The 20,721-nt window shown below is 37.7% G+C and overlaps 1 protein-coding gene across 2 annotated transcripts in view; it reads left to right on the top strand.

The window, feature by feature from the left end:
- MAPK6 (mitogen-activated protein kinase 6) overlaps positions 1-13,704 on the top strand; it is a 36,642-nt gene extending 22,938 nt beyond the window's left edge. For both annotated transcript variants that reach the window (XM_043555414.1, XM_043555415.1), the window contains exons 4-6: positions 5,079-5,243; positions 9,345-9,546; positions 11,451-13,704. In XM_043555414.1, coding sequence (XP_043411349.1) covers positions 5,079-5,243; positions 9,345-9,546; positions 11,451-12,552 — 1,469 coding nt within the window. In that variant the 3' untranslated portion in view covers positions 12,553-13,704. The remainder of the gene's footprint in view (positions 1-5,078; positions 5,244-9,344; positions 9,547-11,450) is intronic.
- The last annotated feature ends 7,017 nt before the right edge of the window (positions 13,705-20,721 follow it).

Here is a 20,721-nt window from a genome sequence, read left to right as displayed (position 1 = left end):
AAGAGCAGAAGAAAGGGTAGGGTCTGCTTACAAAAGAAGGATTACTAAAAGAAAGATAAGGGTGCATAGGAGAACACTGTTGAAGAAAGGATGGTATGACTGAATGCCCTTACTTTTCTTTTTTAATGCTGACATTTGCACTACTCAGCTTACGTAACATTGACCAATCATTTGTAGTTTTCCCCCTGAATTTATCTGAAATTTCTTCTGATATGTCTGATAGTGATTGAATTTCAATTTAGAAAACTGAGAAAATACCAGTTATTCCTGTAAACTAAATGCTTGAGTGGATTGAATCTTTTCCTAGAAACAATACTGTAATTGGAGGTTATATTCCTGGTATTCAAGTACCTTCCAACATGTAAAATAATTACTGTATTATTTGTTGCTGTATGACCAACTGTCTCAAAATGTAGTTGCTTAAACAACAAACATTTATTATCTCATACTTTGTATGTGTCAGGAATTGGGAGGTGACTTCACTGGGTGGTTCTAACTCAGATTTGTTTAGTCAAGGTGTTGGTTAGGTCTGCAGTCATCTGAAGGCTTGACTGGGGCAGGAAGATCCACTTGGAGATAGCTTACTCGCATGACTTATTAGGAGGCCTCAGTTTGTCATCATATGGTCTTCTCTATAGGATTGCTTGAATGTCTTCATTATGTTGGCTTCATGAAGCTGGCTTCCCCCAGAATGAATGATCCAAAAGAGAGCAAGGAGAAAGCTTCTGTATCTTTAAAAAAAAAAAAAAAAAAAAAAAAAAAAGTCCTATCAGTATGTAATTCACATGCCATACACTTCACTCATTTAAGATATACAGTTCAGTATTTTGTAGCATATTCACAGGATTGTATTACCATCTAATTTTGGAACATTTTTGTCCCCCCTAAAAGATAGCCTGTAACCATTAGCAGTTACTTTCTATTTCCCCCTTCTTCTAGCTCCTGGCAAACACTAAGCTACTTTATTTCTCTGTAGATTTGCCTGTTCTTGGTATTTCATGTAAATAAGTTATATAACAAGTGGCCTTGTGACTGACTTCTTTCACTTAATGTAATATTTTGGAGGTTCATCCATGTTATAACATGTATTAGTATGTCCTCTTCTTGTGGCTAAATAATTCCACTCTGTGTATGTGCCACACTTTGTTTATACATTCAGCACTTTATGGAAATTTGGGTTATTTGTCCTTCTTGGTTATTGTTAATGGTGCTACCATGTGCATCGGTGAACAGTTTTTGTGTAGTTTTATGTTTTCCATTCTGTTGGATTTGTATATACTTAAGAGTAGAATTACTGTGTCATATGATAACTCTATGTTTAACTTTTTGAAGAAATGCTAGACCATTTTCCAAAGTGGTTGTAACACTTTACATTCCCACCAGCAGTGTATGAGGGTTCTATTTTTCCACATTCTCACCAACATTAATTAAAATGTAGTCTGTCTTATATTCTTTTTGAATATGAAGTAGTATCTTATTGTGGTTTTGATTTGCATTTACCTAATGACTAATAATGTTGAGTGTGTGTTTATTGACAATGTGTCATTTTTGGAGAACTATCTAGATCCATTGCATATTTTTGTTTTTTAATTATTTAATGTTTATGTTTGGAGAGAGAGAGAGCATGAGCATGAGCAGGGGAAGGGGCAGAGAGAGAGGGAGACACAGAATCCAAAGTAGGTTCCAAGCTCTGAGCTGTCGGCACAGAGCCCAATGTGGGGCTCAAACCCATGAACCATGAGATCATGACCTGAGCTGAAGATGGACACTTAACCAACTGAGCCACCCAGGTGTCCCTCCATTGCGTATTTTTAAATTGGGTTGTTTGTATTTTATATTTGAAGTATAAGAGTTCTTTATATATTCTGGATACAAATCATTTAATCAGAAAAATGATTTGAATATATTTTCTCCCATTCCACATGTTCTCTTTTTACTTTCTAGATGGTGTCTTTGGAAACAAAAGATTTTAGTTCTGATGAGGTCTATTTTATCTATTTTTTTCTTTTGTCACTTTTGCTTTTGGTGTCATATATATGAAATTATTGCCTGAGCCCTAAGAATTTTATAGTTTTAGTTTTTGAATTTAGGTCTGTGATCCATTCTGGGCTAATTTTTGTATATGGTGTGAGGTAGGATTTAACTTTATTATTTTGGATGTAGATACCTAGTTATTCCAGCACCATTTGCTGAAAACATTATTCTTTCTGGTTGAATTATTTTGGCTCTCTTGTCAAAAACCAATTGACCCTAAATGCAGCATGTCTTTTTGTGACCTAGACTCAAAAGTGACACACTGTCATTTCAGCTTTATTTTATGCATTAGAAATAAGTCATCTAAGTATACCTCACACTCAAAGGGAGGGAAGTTGGATTCCACCTTTTGAAGGGAAGAGTACCAAAAAATTTGTGGACATTTTTTTTTTAAGTGGGTTCTACTGGGCACCTGCATGGCTCAGTCGGTTAAGTGTTTGACTTTGGCTCGGGTCATGATCTCATAGTTAATGAGTTCGAGCCCTGCATTGGGCTCTGTGCTGACAGCTCAGAGCCTGGATCCTGCTTCAGATTCTGCATCTACCCGTCTCTCTGCTCCTCCTCCACTCACATTCAGTATCTTTCTCTCTCAAAAATAAATGTGAAAACAGTATAAAATAAAGTGGATTCTACACATAATGAGGGGCTTGAACTCAGGATCCTGAGATCAAAAGTTGCATGGTCTAATGATTGAGCCAGCCAGGCACCCAAATTTGTGGACATATTTTAATGCTGCCACAATAATGAATATTTTATCAGGAAAACTAGCTTGTTTATAATTGTTATATCATGCTCTAAGTCATTTGAAATGGGGTCAGAACTTAATGCTGTATTGATTATTCATTCAACATATTCAGAATTGTTCAAGTATAGCAATAAAAATAATTGGATTAAACAACACCTTTAAATAACAATATTTTGATCTTACACCCATGTAAACTTTAAACAGTTAATGAGAATTATATGTAAAATGATTTGAAAGATCCAGTTTTAATTCTCTTCTCCTTTATTGGTAAATTTGTGAGCCATTCAACAAAAGCAGCATGAGGGAGATGTTTATTAGATAGAGGCCTCAAATGAACAGAGCAATAAAAGACACCCACTGAAATGTCTAATACCATCTCAAATTTAACCTATCCAAAACTGAACTGGTATTTCTCCCTCCTTTCTTTTTCTGCTGTCTTCCTCATCTGTGTAAACCAAATCCACTTTTTAGTTGCCAAGGCAAACATCTTGGCTTCATCTTTCACTTTGGTCAGTACAGAGTCTATGGACTCTTCCTTTGAAATATATTCAGAATCTAACTGCTTGTTATTATCTCTATTAGCTTCCCACCTCCCTGTGGTTCAGTCAACCACTGTGTCTCTCCTGGTCTATTGCAGGATTTTTAACTGTCTTTCCTGCTTTAATACTTGCTGTCTGTAGCCTAATTACCACATAGTAGCCATAGTATTTCTCTGAAAACATAAATCAGAACATGCCATTTTTCTACTTGAAATTCTGTAATGTCTCCCTATCAAATTCAGGATAAAGCATACCCTTTGTGTTCTGGTACCATTCTGACTTTATCTTCTATTCCCTGCAGCCATTCTGTTTCAGCTACACTTAACTAATTGTTGTTTCTTGGACAAGCCCTCTGTCTCCTATGGGCCTTTGGGCCTTTCCCTATCTTTCTGTAACTCCTTTCCTCCATATGAATGCATGGTGTGTTCTCCAACTTCTTTAATTTTCAGCATTTCCAAGGAAGGAGGCCTTCCTTGGTCATCCTGCATAAGTTAATAATCCTGCCCCTAACACTGCTATTTATCCTCCCTGCTTACTCTATTTTTCTTCATGGCATTTGACATAAATGTTGACAGAGTTATTATCTGTTTTTCTCCACTAGATTGTAAGCTCCGTGAAGACAGAGGTTTGGTCTTTTTTGTTTCATAGGTGTATTTCTTTTAACTTTTTTTTTTTTTAATGTTTATTTTTGAGAGAGATTGTGAGTTGGGGAGGGGAAGAAAGCAAGGGAGACACAGCATCCAAAGCAGGCTCCAGGCTCTGAGCTGGCAGCAAAGAGCCTAACATGGGGCTCAAATTCACAAACCGGTGATATCATGACCTGAGCCCAAGTCAGCCACTTAACCGACTGAACCACCCAGGTGCCCTCATAGCTGTATTTTAAAGTACCTTGCTCATAGTAGGAACCCCAAGAAAAATTTGGGAGATTGAATGGATCCTAGAAATTCGTGGAAAGGCAAACTGAATGGTTTTCTTTAGTCACCATTTAGCTTAAAGTTCCCCCTTTTATTTATTTAGTTTTTTAATGCTTATTTATTTTTGAGAGAGAGACAGAGTGTGAGTGGGGGAAGGGCAGAGAGAGAGGGAGGCAAAAAATCCGAAACAGGCTGCAGGCTCCGGGCTCCAGGCTCTGAGCCATCAGCACAGATCTGGACACAGGGTCGAACTCACAAACTGTGAGATCATGACCTGACCTGAGCCAAAGTTGGGCACCCAACCTACTGAACCACCCAGGCACCTCTTCCCGCTTTTATTTCTTTAATACTGGTTCTGAAATGGCTACCTGAGCGTAACCTATAACTATAAAACTTCTTGTTGTGCAGATCTGGTCCAGCCATCCATTTTACTTGTGATGAAATGAAGCCTTTATCATCTTAAGTATGTCCAGAGGTATAGCCAGTTAATTAGCGATATAGCCACGACTAGAATCCATGTGTCTTGAATCCCAGTTCATTGCTTTCTTCACTACTTTATGATGCCTTAATTTAAGGCTAAACATAAAGGGTCAGTTTCTTATGGCAACAAAGCAGCCAAAAGTAAATATGTCAGTGAGCTGAAATCGGAATAGATCTGCTTTTTGAGTAGATTGATGATATTCAAAGTAAAGAAACATGCTGATTAAGGATTCAGTTAAAACCGTTTTCCTCCCAGTGGTCATTACAGTATTTAAGTTAGTTTCCTATAACTTTAGAATGTCTTTTGCAAATAAGTAAGCATTGAGGAATATGTTTATATTGTATTTGATGTTTATCTAATTTCAGGTGCACATGAACTTGAACAGATGCAGCTGATTTTAGAATCTATTCCTGTAGTACATGAGGAAGATCGTCAGGAGCTTCTCAGCGTAATTCCAGTTTACATTAGAAATGACATGACTGAGCCACACAAACCTTTAACTCAGCTGCTTCCAGGAATTAGTCGAGAAGGTATTGTTACTCAAGAGTAACCATCATGTAATGGGGTGTGTGTGTGTATGTGTGTGCATGTGCGTGCACACGTGTGCACATGCATGCATGCAAGCAGGATCTCTATATTCCCAAAAAGTCTTTAGACATTAAGATATATCTAAAATTTCAACCCTTACTTTCCCTTTCCCTGACTCTTAGGGATATCTTTCTTTGTTCCTCTGAATAATTTTTCAGATTGAATAAACTGAACCCCTCTCCTGGTTCTAACTCCATCTACTTTTTTAGCTTGCACCTCTGATTCTCTGGCATAGGTGAGCATCTAGAAACACTGTCCCTCATTAAGCTAAAATGTTCTGTGAGGGTTATATGATAAGTTGGGTATGAATATGAATGTTATTTACATATGAAAGTGAATTGAGTTGGGAGAAAGCAAAGGCTTCTGGGCAAGGAAGTAGAGGAAAGAGCAAAACTCCATATGAGCAAACACATTACATTAGAGTTTGTAGGTTCGTGTTCGGAATATTAGGTGCTAAATATGAGAATTTGTGCAAGCTTGAAAGGGGTAGGAACTTAGAATCAAAACTTTGTTGACCATTAACAGAATAATTTTATGTTTCAAAAAAGAGTGACATGTCTTCAGGATTTGTTGATATAAATAATATGCAAAAGTCTTTAACTCTTGTAGTGGTTACCTGTAGTAAGATAATTTTTTTTTAATTTTATTTTTAAATAATCTCTGCACCCAATGTGGGGCTCGAACTCCACCCCCAGATCAAGAGTTGCATGCTGTATTGACTGAGCCAGCCAGGTGCCCCAGGATAACATTTTTTTAAGGATGAGCATTGGACATAAGGAAAATCTTTCTTAAAAGTTGATTGTGTCTTATATTTTTAAGAATTATCATTAAGATACATCGATGTCAGTATTGTATAGTTCTCTCATGAATCAAGTTAGGGATATATAGTTGTTTCTCTTAATTACATATCCATTATTCATGTTACCCACTCTGATCACTATATGTGGTTTGGGTTAGTGTGTATCAAAGTGTTTTAAAGTAGCAAGTGTTTTGAGAAATAGGCACTGGATGGGGATATCATAATGACATTTTGTTTTCTTCACTTGTGCTTAGAACCTATATAGTAAATGCCTAAGTAATGAGGAAGCAGCTGTATTTAATTTCAGCAGGTTTTGTAGGCTTCCTTTTCAATAGTTCTACATTCCTAACCAGTCTTCAAGTCTTATCTTCACATTCAGATTCCAGTGCACTGTCTTGCTCCTGACCTTGTAGCCATGTCATGACACCCTTTTTCGTAACTGAACAGTAGTCACGTAGCATTGGACTGTGCCTCAGAATCCTCTGTGGGAGAATTTTTTTTTGAGAGAGAGAGTGAACGAGAATGAGAACACAAGATGGGGACAGGGGCAGCAGGAGAGAGGGAGAGAATCTGAAGCAGACTCTGTACTCAGCTTGATGCTACGACCCAGGGAGCATGACCTGAGCTGAAATCAAGAGTCCGATGCTCGACTGAGCCACCCAGGTGTCCCAAGTGGGAGCTTCTTAAAAATGCAGACTGTTCTGTCAGAATCCAGAGGTAAGGTGGGGAGTAGAGCAGGTGTCTGTTTTTAAAGCCCTCTACAGGTGTGGCTCCACTCAGCCAGGTTGAGAGACATTGCTCAGGAATAACCTTGATTGGCTTTGAGCCATTGTCGCTATTGCTGTGTCTTATCCAAAGAGGCAAGCTAGAAATAATGTAGGACATTGCTGTTGAAGCATTTGCAGGCTAGCCAAACTTGAATCTTCTATTTCCCCTACCCTCATTAGGGTCAGGACCATGTCTTAGTTGGTTGTGAATCAACTTGAATATTTGCCTGATGGCTGGGATTTATTCATAATGCATTGAATGTATGTCTTTCATAATGGGTTAATTAACCATCAGCCAAAGATCCTTGGTATTCACAAGTAGTGGAACTATGCTTATATACAAGTGCAGTGCAGAGTTTTTAAATTTCCTGAGACTAAAGATATGTTGTGTAGATGTGCTCTACACCAGTTTCTTCTTAATCAAGTTTAACATTGGAGTTTTATTTTTGGAACAGAGCACATTCTGAGGCAATGGGGACTTCATAAGAAATACATGTTCTTTTCTCCCACTCTGTTCATGATCTTCAGAGGAAAAAGCCAAACAAGATTAAGTACATATGAATTAACATGTAATAATGAAGACAATTAAGAACCTAGTGGTCTTTTTTTTTTAATGTTTATTTATTTTTGAGACAGAGAGAGACAGAGCATGAATGGGGAAGGGTCAGAGAGAGAGGGAGACACAGAATCCGAAACAGGCTCCAGGCTCTGAGCTATCAGCACAGAGCCCGACGCGGGGCTCTAACTCACGGACCGCAAGATCATGACCTGAGCCGAAGTCGGACGCTTAACCGACTGAGCCACCCAGGCACCCCAGAACCCTAGTGGTCTTCATCTTTCAATGAAATAATCTTTTTTTATTTCCCCCTATACTTATCTCTCATCCTCCCTTTTGCTTTCTCACATCAAAATTTTTTTTTATGTCTTAGCACACTTGAACACCATCGTAGCAAATAGATTTATTTCCTTTAGAGCAGTGCTGTCCAATAGAACTTTCTGTAATTATGGAAATAGTCTATGTATGTGTATATTGCATGCACTTGGGAGCTCAGCCTAGCTAGTTTCTTTGTTATCTCTTCCTCTTTCCACCTGCTGTTCCCAAATGCTAGGGATTTGAGTATATTCCTCTTGTGTATTGGGATATATATCTCCCTTCTCTCTGATTGTGCTGGGTCAGCCCTTCATAACTGTGTCTTAGAGTCTCTCTTGCCTTGTGACACATGGTCCCTGGGCTAATTAAGATGGACTCTTTTGCAAGACAACCAAGAACAGCTTGATGTATTGTGAAATGACTTCCTAGATTAGGGTAATATGATAAGAGGGGGATAAGGGGGAGGAGAGGAAGAGGCCTCAGCCCTGGGCCACTGCAGGGCCTGAATAGCAGTGAGTCTTAGTTTCTGTAGTGTTTATTGGAGTGATTGAGTATTGAATGAGATAATGTATATGAAAACACTTTGTAAAATATAAAAGGCTGTAAAAAATCAGCTATTGTTTACATTAATGAGAAATCGGGAATTGAAAATGGAAGAATTATCTTTTCCTTAGAGACAGAGGTAAAGATACAAGGGTGTGTGACAGGCCATAGTGAACCAGGGATTGAGGTAAATGTGAAGCGGGTTTATCTGTTGAGAATGATAGTGTAAAGAGATGGTGTGGAACATTGCTGAGCAATAATAGCAAAGGCCAAATTGCAATTCCACAGTATGAATTTGTAGTGAGCCGTGGGTGTGATTTTGCATGTAGCTTTCATCAGGCCTGTACGGCTAGGGAGCAGAGAAAGTAGATGGGGGAAATCACTCAAAGTTGAAGATTGGTATAAATCATAAGGCACACAAGTGTGTGGTTGTGTAAGGGCAACCTTCAGGCTGGTGACAGTGTGGTTCAGGCTGAGTTAGCAGCTTAGGAAGGCCCAGTGATTGATGTGAGACAGAGATCAACAAATTAGTACAGCAGCTAGTCAGTGAGATAAGGGAAGGAAAGGGGAAAGTGTTTTTTATTAAGCACTAGACACTATGCTTTACATTTAATTTTTATACCTTATAAGATATCTGTCAATATACCCATTTGATACATGAAGAAACTGAAGTTCAAGTTTAAGTAATCTGTCTAGCTCTTGACAGCTAGGGAGTAATTCAGTTAAGCTTGTGAGTTGCAGAGCTGAGATTACGACCTATAGTATTAGGTTGAACCATATGAAATTGCTGTCATTTGCCCATTTTTGACTGACAAAAATAGAAGTTTCAGATGATTCAACTTAATATATATATATATTTTTTTGGTAACTGAGCATAATAGGAGATTGGGGTACATTTCAAATATTTATTAAGATTATTGAATAGGTATCCTTTTAATCTGTAAATCAGTTTTATTTCACTGATAAATTAATTTACCTTTTAATCGTATAATCCCTTTTTTTCCCCTACATTGGTTGGCAGACCTCCAGTATAGTTAAGGTGTTTTATCTCTTTCTTTTGCAGCACTGGATTTCCTGGAACAAATTCTGACATTTAGCCCAATGGATCGGTTGACTGCAGAGGAAGCGCTTTCTCATCCTTACATGAGCATATATTCTTTTCCAATGGATGAGCCAATTTCCAGTCATCCTTTTCATATTGAAGATGAAGTTGATGATATTTTGCTTATGGATGAAACTCATAGTCACATTTATAACTGGGAAAGGTAAATTGATGCTAAGATAGAAAAATACAATTTATTATATTTTCACAACAGTGTACTAATTACTATATGATCACAGCCCACTTATGTGAGTTTTATTTTTAAATTATGGTAAGACAATGCAGATCTCTTAAAAATTTACTGATGGGGGGCGCCTGGATGTGTAGCTCAGTCAGTTCAGTGTCAGACTCTTGATTTTGGCTCAGGTCATGATCTCACAGTTTGAAAGTTTGAGCCCCGTGTGGGGCTCTGTGCTGACAGTACAGAGTTGGCTTGGGATTCTCTCTGTCTGCCCCTCCCTTGCTTGCTCGCTCTCTCACAATAAGTAAATTTAAAAAAATAATTAGTGATGGTCCCTTGGGGTTTCTGCTAAACTTAATATCTTTGAATAGCCTTTATGTAATTTAAATATTAATAGTTACTATTTAAGATGTTGGATGACAAGACTCAACCTTAATCTGGAAAGGTATCTGCATAATGTCTCAAATCTTTCCATATAATCTCTTGTATCTTAGGATAGCAATTATTTTGATTCATGGTATATGCTATTCAAATCTGTTTTCCTAATGACATAAAATTAACTTTCGGGGGAAATCTGCGTGGCTCAGTTGGTTAAGCATCCAACTTCGGCTTGGGTCATGATCTCACAGTTTGTGAGTTTGAGCCCCATGTTGGGCTCTGTGCTGACAGCTCAGAGCCTAGAACCTGCTTCGGATTCTGTGTCTCCCTCTCTTTGCCCCTCCCCCTGCTCGTACTCTGTCTTTCTCTGTCTCTCTCAAAAATAAATAATAAACACTAAAAAAATAAAAAAAAAAAAAACTTCAGTTAACATAGGTCCAGTATAAGGGACTTTTCTATTTTGAATAGTATAAAATATCAAAATGGATAATATCATACATTTGAGTTAAAGATTTTTTTCCCTCTGCTTTCTTTTAGGATTTCTAAATTTCTGGAGAAATTTAGGTATAATTTTGCTTCAAAGTAATGTTGTAGCATATAATAATAGATCGATGTTTAAAATCTTCAGATAATTTTGATATTTAGCCACTAGGTGTTAAGTCACTAATGACAGTCGTAAAACTTTAAAATTTCATATATTTCTTTGTTTAAAAGAAAAATCATTAAATTAGTTTGTGAAGTCATTGCATCTTCCTCCTAAAATGTTCAGGTATTTGTATGTTTACACACCTCTGCCAATGACCATTTTGTCCACATGAACATTTCTACTACCTGTGTATAGTAGGTACATAACCAGATGTCTTCTAATATCTTTCCTAGTCTCTCTTCCCCATCCCCCAACCATTTGTGTGTGTCTCCCAGTCTGCTGCTACTTGGGCATGAATGGTCACCTCGCTGTGCTGTGTCAGTAAGAGGATACCATATTTGGTAGTGCTTATACAGGGAGAGGTTTTTTTCTATTCATTATGAGTTCTAGGAAGCCTTCCTTTTTTTCTAGTCTGACTTGGTACCAGTACAGTGAAAATCTGTAAGAGACCTGATTAAGATTAGAGACATTCATTTTGTGGCCACAAAGTGTTTTTTCTGTGTATGAAACTGTTGGACTTGAACCGTAGACATGCCAGTCACTCAGATGTTTATCTGCAGCTGTGTTTGAGGTGGATGAAAAATAAAGAAAAGATGGAATAAGTGTAAAATGGTATTTCATCTTAAATTTAAAAATGGAGGGCTTAGAATTTTGTTGTAATCATAGGCTTCATTGGTAATTACCAAAATTGCCTTTTATTACTTTATGTAGTAATAGATCTTACCTCTCCATTAAAGTTAGGAGTTACGCTCCTGTTATCCCTGCATAGACCTAGCAGAGTGCTTTCACCTAAAAGGCACTCAGTGAATTTGAAAATGAAATCATATCCCTGCACTAACAGTAATGTATTCATTTTTTTCAGGTACCACGATTGCCAATTTTCAGAGCATGATTGGCCTATACATAACAACTTTGATATTGATGAAGTTCAGCTTGACCCAAGAGCTCTGTCTGATGTCACTGATGAAGAAGAAGTACAAGTCGATCCTCGAAAATATTTGGATGGAGATCGTGAGAAGTATTTGGAGGATCCTGCTTTCGATACGAATTACTCTACCGAGCCTTGTTGGCAGTACCCAGATCATCATGAAAACAAATATTGTGATCTGGAGTGTAGCCATACTTGTAACTACAAAACAAGGTCATCATCTTATTTAGATAACTTAGTTTGGAGAGAGAGTGAAGTTAACCATTATTATGAACCCAAGCTTATCATAGATCTTTCCAATTGGAAAGAACAAAGCAAAGAAAAGTCTGATAAGAAAGGCAAGTCAAAATGTGAAAGGAATGGATTGGTTAAAGCCCAGATAGCTCTAGAGGAAGCATCACAGCAACTGGCTGAAAAAGAAAGGGAAAAGAATCAGGGATTTGACTTTGATTCCTTTATTGCAGGAACTATTCAACTTAGTTCACAACATGAACCTACTGATGTTGTTGATAAATTGAATGACTTGAATAGCTCAGTGTCCCAACTAGAATTGAAAAGTTTGATATCAAAGTCAGTAAGCCGAGAAAAACAGGAAAAAGGCATGGCAAATTTGGCTCAGTTAGAAGCCTTGTACCAGTCTTCTTGGGATAGCCAGTTTGTGGGTGGTGGGGAGGACTGTTTTCTTATAAATCAATTTTGTTGTGAGGTAAGGAAGGATGAACAAATTGAGAAGGAAAACACTTATACCAGTTACCTGGACAAGTTCTTTAGCAGGAAAGAAGATACCGAAATGCTAGAAACTGAGCCAGTAGAGGATGGGAAGCTTGGGGAGAGAGGAAATGAGGAAGGATTTCTGAACAACAGTGGGGAGTTCCTCTTTAACAAGCAGCTCGAATCCATAGGCATCCCGCAGTTTCACAGTCCAGTTGGGTCCCCACTGAAGTCAATCCAGGCCACTTTAACACCTTCTGCTATGAAATCTTCCCCTCAGATTCCTCATAAGACATACAGCAGCATTCTGAAACATCTGAACTAAAACACTCAGCAGACATTTCTCTTTGTATTCTTCATGAAATGTGTTTTGTCTTTTTTATTACTAGTGTTTAAGTCATTTTTTTACTTGAATCATATGGTGTCATTTAGAAAGGATTTTATTAGTTCTTGGTTTTTAAAATCCAGACTTTTTTTCTACATGTGAGATGGTTTTCATTTTAACTGGCATGTCGTTTGCACACAAAAATAAAGAATAGAGCAAAATAATGCAATGCAGGAGGAGACAAAAGAAATGCACTAAAACAAGTAAAAAACATTCTCTCATAGAACAATGATCTGTTTTACAGGAAACAAAAATCTTGCCTTGAAATTTACACAGTGAGACTGTACATAATTGCATGAAAATATCTATTTTTTTTCCTAAAACATTTTTCATTCATGAGTATTTTCAAGTTTTTCATACTGTACACATTTCTTAAAACACATGATACCAGCAGCAACTGAAAATGAATGCCGAATTTGGTACACATGTGTTATCTACCTCAAGGTAACAAAAGTATGTGGCGAAACATATACCATCCATAGTGCTTCACACATGCACTTCTATTTAGCCAGCGTTTATTGTAGTAAACTATTAATAAGATTCACGCACCGTTTATAAATGTTCTGGTATGCATTCTTTATAGTGAAGTGTTACTACATCACATCTTATTTATTTTAGAAAATCAGTATATTTTCTGTATTTAATTATAAAAAGTTGACTTAGTTTTTGAAATTTATTTGCAAATACACTTTTTCCATTTGGCACTATGGTTTGTTGCCTACTTAGCTGAATATATAATGTCGGCTCATCCTAAGGCTGTCCACGTACTTAATTTACTTTCGTATTCATTTTAAGTAAAGCGCTCACTGTGTATAGGAATTTGTATTTTGGAGGTGCTTGATCTATCTACAAAGAAACATTAGGAATTACTTTATTATAAAATGCTCCTAGAAGTCTTAACTGTGTTTATTTTTAAACAAAACAAAACAAATTGTAATGTTAGACTTGTGTGCATGGAAGTAATTAAGGTACATCATTATTGTAGTTTAAAAGTTGTACATGATAAGACATATTTTGTTTTTACTGTATGTTTTTACTGAATGATCTGTTCCCCATCCCAAGGCAAGCATGAATAAAATTAGGTTAAATATAGCATGTGGTATTGGAGTCTCTCAGAATTTGTTTCATCTATTTTATTTTATTGAATACTGTCGGTATCTTTAGTTATCCTGTTCAAAGAAAAGGACAAATAAACATGGCCAGCAACTATGGCTCCTGTTGAACTCTTTAGGGTAGTGCAGGAAAAGTAAAAATTACTAGCAAATTCTTTAGTCTCACCTTTCAGCAAAATTGTGGCTGTACTTTAGACTATGTTAGGCTAAACGGCTTCAAAGAAAAAGCTTCTTTGTCTCTACACAGAAACCTTGTTGATTTACCTTCACACATTAAAATGGAATAAGGTTTTATATATTTCAAAACTATTAAGCGCCCTTGGAGGCTTTGAAGTACGCAGAGGAACCTCCTTTAAATGTGTTTGCTCTACAGTACATCATGTTTCCTTTGTTCAAGAACTTACCTATTTACCTATCAAATATAAAACCATTTTTCCTTTAACCTCCCTTTTCCATTTGTCTTCCTTATTTATATACAAAGTCATTTCTATTAATATTCAGACTTCTACCTTCCTGGTGACCTATTCACTGATTTCATTTGGATTTTCAGAGCTTTTAAAAAATACAGGTATTTTCTGGATGAGTATCATTGTCACGTGTTGTGAATTTATACTCCAGTTAACCTTAAAAAGACAAACTCTTAGAGTGGAAGCTTTCAGCTTTTCACCATTAGATATTATGTTAAGCTGTGGATTTTCATATATGGCCTTTATTACTTTGAAGTAATTTCCTTTTCCTATTTTGTTGAGTGTGGTGGTTTTTTTTTTTTTTTTTTATCATGAAAAGGTGGTTTGTGAAAGGCTTTTATTGCACATATTGAGATGATCCTGGTTTTTGTCCCTAATGTGGTGAATTACATTGATTTTCATATGTTGAACCATTCTTGTATTCCAGAAATCTCACTTGATTATGATCGTGTAATCCTTTTAATGTGCTGTTGGACTTGATTTGCTTAGTGTTTTGTCTTAGGACTTTATGTATCAATACTCATTAGGTATATTGGCCTGTAGTTATAACACCATTGTCTAATTTTGGTATCAGGGTAATGCTGGTCTCATTGAATGACTTTGGAAATATTCTCTCCTCAATTTTTGGGAAGAGTTTGAGAAGAATTGTTAATTGTTTCACTGTTTGGTAGATTTCTCTAGTGAAGCCATCTGGTCCCAAGGCTTTTGGGAGATTTTTGATTATTGATTCAGTCTCCTTACTCGATCTGTTTGGATTTTTAATTTCTTCACAATTCACTCTTGGTAGGTTGCATGTTTCTAGAAATTTATCCATTTCTTGTAGGTTAGCTAGTTTGTTGGCATATAATTTGTTCATTATAGTCTCTTACCCCTTTTTATTTCTGTATCAGTTGTAACTTGTCCTTTTTTCACTTAAGATTTATGTTGTGTCTTTTCTCTTTTTCTCAGTGTAGCTAATGGTTTGTTGATTTTGTTGATCTTTTCTGTTCTCCATTTCTGCTCTAATTTTTATTCCCTTCTCATGACTTTGGATGTTTTTTGTCCTTTTCTAGTTCTTAAGATGTAAAGTTAGATTGTTGATTTGAGGTCTTTTTTATTTTTTATTTTCATTATTTTTTTGTTCCATGAATCTCACACTTTATTAAAAAATACAAATCTGCAAGTAAGCTATAATGCCAAGTAGAATATTCCTTTAATAATGAGTTATCTAGGGGCGCCTGGGTGGCTCAAACATCCAGTTTGGGCTTAGATCATGATCTCACAGTTTGTGAGTTTGAGTCCCACATCAGGCTCTGTGCCAACAGCTCAGAGCCTGGAGCCTGCTTCAAACTCTGTGTCTCCCTGTCTCTTTGCCCCTCCCCTGCTCACACTCTGTCTCTCAAAAATAAAAATAAACAAAAAATTAAATGAGTTATCTAGAAGGATTTTCTAAAGGAACCATTAACACATCCATCAAGTATTTATTAGTAATCTTGGATATGGAAAGCATTACATAGTCATTGATAGAAATACAAAGATGAATAATAAGTCACAGTCTTTGCTTTCAAGGGATATACAGTATCTGCTATAGAATGGGTGGTTGTAAAATGGTGGCAGCTTTGGGTTAGTAGAATGCTAGTTGAGCATAAGGTAAAATAAAAATAATCCACTTTGTTCATGTGCAGTACTAGAACCTGTTCTACTTAGTGTTATCATATTTAAATAAGAGGCAAACCCCTATACCCCAGAATACATAGCTTGTTATGTCCCCATTATAGCCTTTCTACCTGAGGAAGTCCTGTCAACAGAGTCCCTGAAAAGTGGAACAAAGGACACGGTGTTGAGTCAAGAAATGGAGGTCTTTTTTTTTGTTTTTTTAGTGTTTATTTTTGAGAGAGCATGAGTGGGGAAGTTGCAGAGAGAGGGACAAAGGATCTGAAGCCGGCTCCACACTGACAGCAGAGAGCCCGTTGCAGGGCTCAAACTCAATGAACTGGGCGATCGTGATCTGAGCCAAAGTTGGACGCTTGACGGCCTGAGCCACCCAGGTGCCTCAAGGGCTTTTTTAAAAGTAGACTTTATTTTTTTAGAGCAGTTTTAGGTTCACAGCAAAATTAAGGAGAATGTGCAAAGAGTTTTGACGTACCTACTCCCCCGCACATGCATAGCCTCCCACGTTATCTACATCTCTTATCAGAGTGGTACGTATGTTATAATTGATGAACCTAGATTGACACATCATCATCACCCAAAGTCCACAGTTCACATTAGAGTTTACTCATGGTGTTGTATGTACTCTATGTTTAGACAAATGTATACTAATATGTATCCACCATTTTAGTATCAGAGTAATTTCATTGCCCTGAAAATCCTTTGTGCTCTGCCCACTCGTCCCTTCCTATTCCCTTAACATCAGGCAGCCATTGGTCTTTTATTCTCTCCATACTCTTGCATTTTCCAGAATGTCGTAGACTTAGAATCATACAGTATGCAGCCTTTTCAACTGGCTTCTCTTAGTCATGTGCAACGGTTTGCTTGATTGTGTCTCATTAAGTCCTTTAGGCTTTCTTCACTTTTGTTCATTGTTTTTTCTTTATGTTCTTCAGACTGGATAATTTTAAAAGAACTACCTTAGAGTTCACTTATTGTTCTGCTTGATTGAGTCTGATGTTGATCCCCTCTAGTGAATTTTTCAATTCAGTTTTTGTATTCTTCAGCTCCAGAATTCCTGTTTGGTTTGTCCTTTATAGTTTTGATGTCTTTGTTTTCTCATTTTGTTCACGCATTGTTTTCCTGATGTTGTGATGTTAGCTGTGTTCTCTTGTAGCACATTAAGCTTCTTTAAGGTGATTATTTTGAATTCTTTGTCAGGTAATTTGTAGATCTTCATTTCTTTTCTGTCAATTTGTGGAGATTTCTTTCTTTGGGCCTTGTTTCCCTGTTTATGTACCTTGTTATTTGTTGTGATTTTTGCCTGTGGAGAAACAGCCACCTCTGTCTCTTTATAGACTGGCTTTGTACTGGGGAAGATCTTCCCTGTCATCCCAGCTAGAGTTTCTGGGGGCATCTCAGACTTTTTATGGGGCTGTGTGTGTCATCTCTGTTCTTATGTGCATAATCCAGCCTCCTCCTCACCCCAAGTTGGACAGTGTCTTTCTTAGGAGGTTGTAGTAGTCTCTTACCCCTTTGGCTGTCTGAGGTGTTGTAGGTTCTCTGGCTCTGCCACAACCCATGATTGTTCTCAGTGGCCCCCACGCATCCAAAGTAGTGCTTTGAGTCAGGCCAGACTGAAGCCAGTCTCTTGGGTAGCCCCTCAGCCTGGAACACTGGATGACCGTTCTTTTCTTCTCTTTCCCTTCCAAGGGAGAAGCTGTGAGGTGGCCTTTTCCTCCCAATCACGAGGAACATGGGGGAGGGACTGACATTGACATGAAACCGCTTTCCTTTCCAATTTTAGTGCACCTGTTCTTGGCGTCGAGCTTGTCCGGTATGCTGTGACTTCCTGTTTTCTGGAGGTCTTTTGGGACCATATATTGTTAAGTCAGTGTTTCTGTGGGGGTAGTGAGTTCTGAGGCTTCCTATTCTGCCATCTTATGTCCAAAAATAATTTACTATTTAAATGACTTACTCTGAATTAGAAGGATGTTCTACCTGTTGTGCAGCTTTCAGACTTTTGGGATGATGTGTGTCAGATTTGTCATGTCACTGAACTGGTGGCATCACCATTTTTAGAGCTATTTCTTAAGCTTCAATAATTAGGCTTAATTTGGAGCCAGTACACCTCCCTCCGCACCCTCCCACCCCTACGCTTTTTTGATTGTCTTTTAAATGCAATTTCAAGCATACAGAAAAGGTGTATAGAATTTTTTTTTTTAATTTTTAAATGTTTATTTTTGAGAGAGAGGGAGACAGAGCATGAGCAGGGGAGGGGCAGAGAGAGAGGGAGACACGGAATCCAAAGCAGGCTCCAGGCTCCGAGCTGTCAGCACAGAGCCCAAACGCAGGACTCAAACCCATGGACCATGAGATCATGACCTGAGCCGAAGTCAGATGCTTAACTGACTGAGCCACCCAGGTGCCCCTGGAATTGTTAGTAAACATATACGTCACTTGCTTTGTTCATCTAGAGTTGATCTGCATCAGATAAACCAGCTACCGATAAAGTTGAACCCCTCTGTTTAACCCCCCGCCACATCACATTTATCTGCCTCTCCCAGAGGAAGACATGTTGCTGAATTTTATCATTTTCATGCAGTTTTATACTTTTACTATATATGGTTTTGTAAACATTTTGCATGTTTTAAAATTCCATATGGCATATTGTTAATCTTTTTTCAACTTGCATTTTTCACTCAATATGTCTCTGAAATATAACTGTTGATACATGTAGCTCTAATTCCATTTTAATTGCTGTGTTGCAATGTTTTTATCCACTTTTAATCACTTTTTTATTTACATTTTATTCAAAATGACATTTGTTTTCAAAAGTTTGCTCCTCTAAACGGGGTTGCAGTGAGAATTTTTGCAAACATGTATAAGAGTATCTTTAGGGTATAGATCTAGTTGCTGGGTCGCAGACAATGCATATCTTCAAGTCTAGGAGATGCCATATTGCTGTCCCAAAATGTACTGAGGTACACTCCTGCCAGCAGTATATGAGAGTCCTTATCCATCCACACCCTCCCACACAAGAAACCAAGTCTTTTCCATTCAATTAACCCTAGCGGGCTTGCTGTGTTTAGTTTACTTTAACAACAAAAGGAATCCAAATTTCTAATTCCAAACAACTGCATGACAGCCATGCTGACACCTTAGGGATCCTTACACAGCTACTTCAATTATGATGAGATAGCCTTGGTGCTTATTTCCCATTGCAGTTGCTGTAATTTGGGAACAGGTGGTTTAAATCTTAAAGGCTGAGCCAATTACATGATCTGCACTGGAACCTAAAGTGTAAAAAGTAGAGCACCGTGACTCAAATGGGGTTTTCAAAATAAAATTCAGCACGGTATCACCTTTGCTTCTAGGTTAAAATAGTGCAGATTTTACACAGCATTTATTGCTCCTTATAAAATTATTGTCTTATATAAAAGTACTGTTTTCTATAGATGCTGTGCTGTGTACTCTCTAGCATGTTTAATTAGTGGCTGGTCGTATTCTCTGAATTGCTCATCTCCTAATGTCAGCTTTTTCAGTTCCTGTTTCCTGTTGAATTCAAAACTAATAGAGGCTTTGCCCTGAATGAATTTATCATGTATCTAATATTAGTTGTAGTTTTACCCTATGCCTGTTCATATTAGGATTGCTTATCAATCAAGTCTAGTATCTTACATTAAAATCTTGTGGATAGAGAAGAAAAAGGACAAACTGGGAGTTGGGAGATCAGAGTTCTGAATCTATTTTCACCACTGATTCACTCTTTGTCACTTGGGTGTCACTTATTTCTATGGGCCTACGTTTCTTATTAACTAGAGGATGCAAATTACTGAGCCTAACAATACAGTCTACCTGGGACAACTGAACACGACCCTGGCTTGTTGAATTCTAACCCACTGGAATAGCCACAATGACTAGCCTGAACTAGTATGTACTGCCAGTAAGTCTTATTTTTATCATAGCTGTATTGGACTGGATGTGTTAATGTGTCTTTTAAGTAGATTGAGAATGAAATTTTGTGTTCACTGCACACTTACCATTTGATGGAGGAAAACAATCAAAAATATCAGAACACCAAGGTTGTTTATTTTTCAAAGACTAGTGTGAATTCACTTAGCTCTTTCCTCCTACTGCCTGGAGGGGTCTCTTTAAAAAAGCCAGGTGAAGAGAGGGACCTTTGTGAACTCTTCCAATGTTTGATGTGTAACAAGTACCTTACAGAAGAGAGGGATGTTTGATTATCCGTGTTGCAGCACCGTCTCACTTCCAGTGCAGAGGCTTAACAATCACATTCCATTGGATTTGCGCATTTATCTTTGATGCCTTGGGAGAATGCAGTGGCGGTGTTACAAATCTAGCTACACAGAATAGTCCCCTTCCATTACAACCACCAGCATCTGCCACGCCTGGCCTGACTCTTGGTGCTGCTGCAGTAGGGTGAGTGTGGTGGGGTGCCAGGTCCTGGGCTCCTGGTTCAAACTCCTGTCCAAGCCTGTTTCATCACACCCAGATTAAACTGCAAACTTGGATCCATATTTGCCTGTGTGCTTGGACTCTGCTTCCACCCGACCTTACCACTCCCACACCAACCTAACGTGAACCTCTGAGATGACTTCCACTGCCAAGTGAGACATTGAAACTTGCATAGTCTTTAAGCACACATGCTACACAATTGGATCCAAACTACCTTATGACTGTGTTCTACTTACCAGCTTTGTATAGGTTATTCAGTAGCTTTGGTTTTGCTCATTTGTAAAATAGGGCTAATGACACCTTATTCATGCAGCTGTTGTAAGAACTAAATGAGATACTCACACAAAGCCTTTTAGCATAATTCCTGGTATTTTAAAAATTAACACTACTCAGCTCCTGTTTGAATTACTGCCATTGTCTCC

This window comes from Prionailurus bengalensis, chromosome B3 (assembly GCF_016509475.1).
Source record: "Prionailurus bengalensis isolate Pbe53 chromosome B3, Fcat_Pben_1.1_paternal_pri, whole genome shotgun sequence".
Classification (NCBI taxonomy): Eukaryota; Metazoa; Chordata; class Mammalia; order Carnivora; family Felidae; genus Prionailurus; species Prionailurus bengalensis.
Note: the sequence above shows the minus strand (reverse complement) of the source record. Positions and strands in the feature narration are given on the sequence as shown.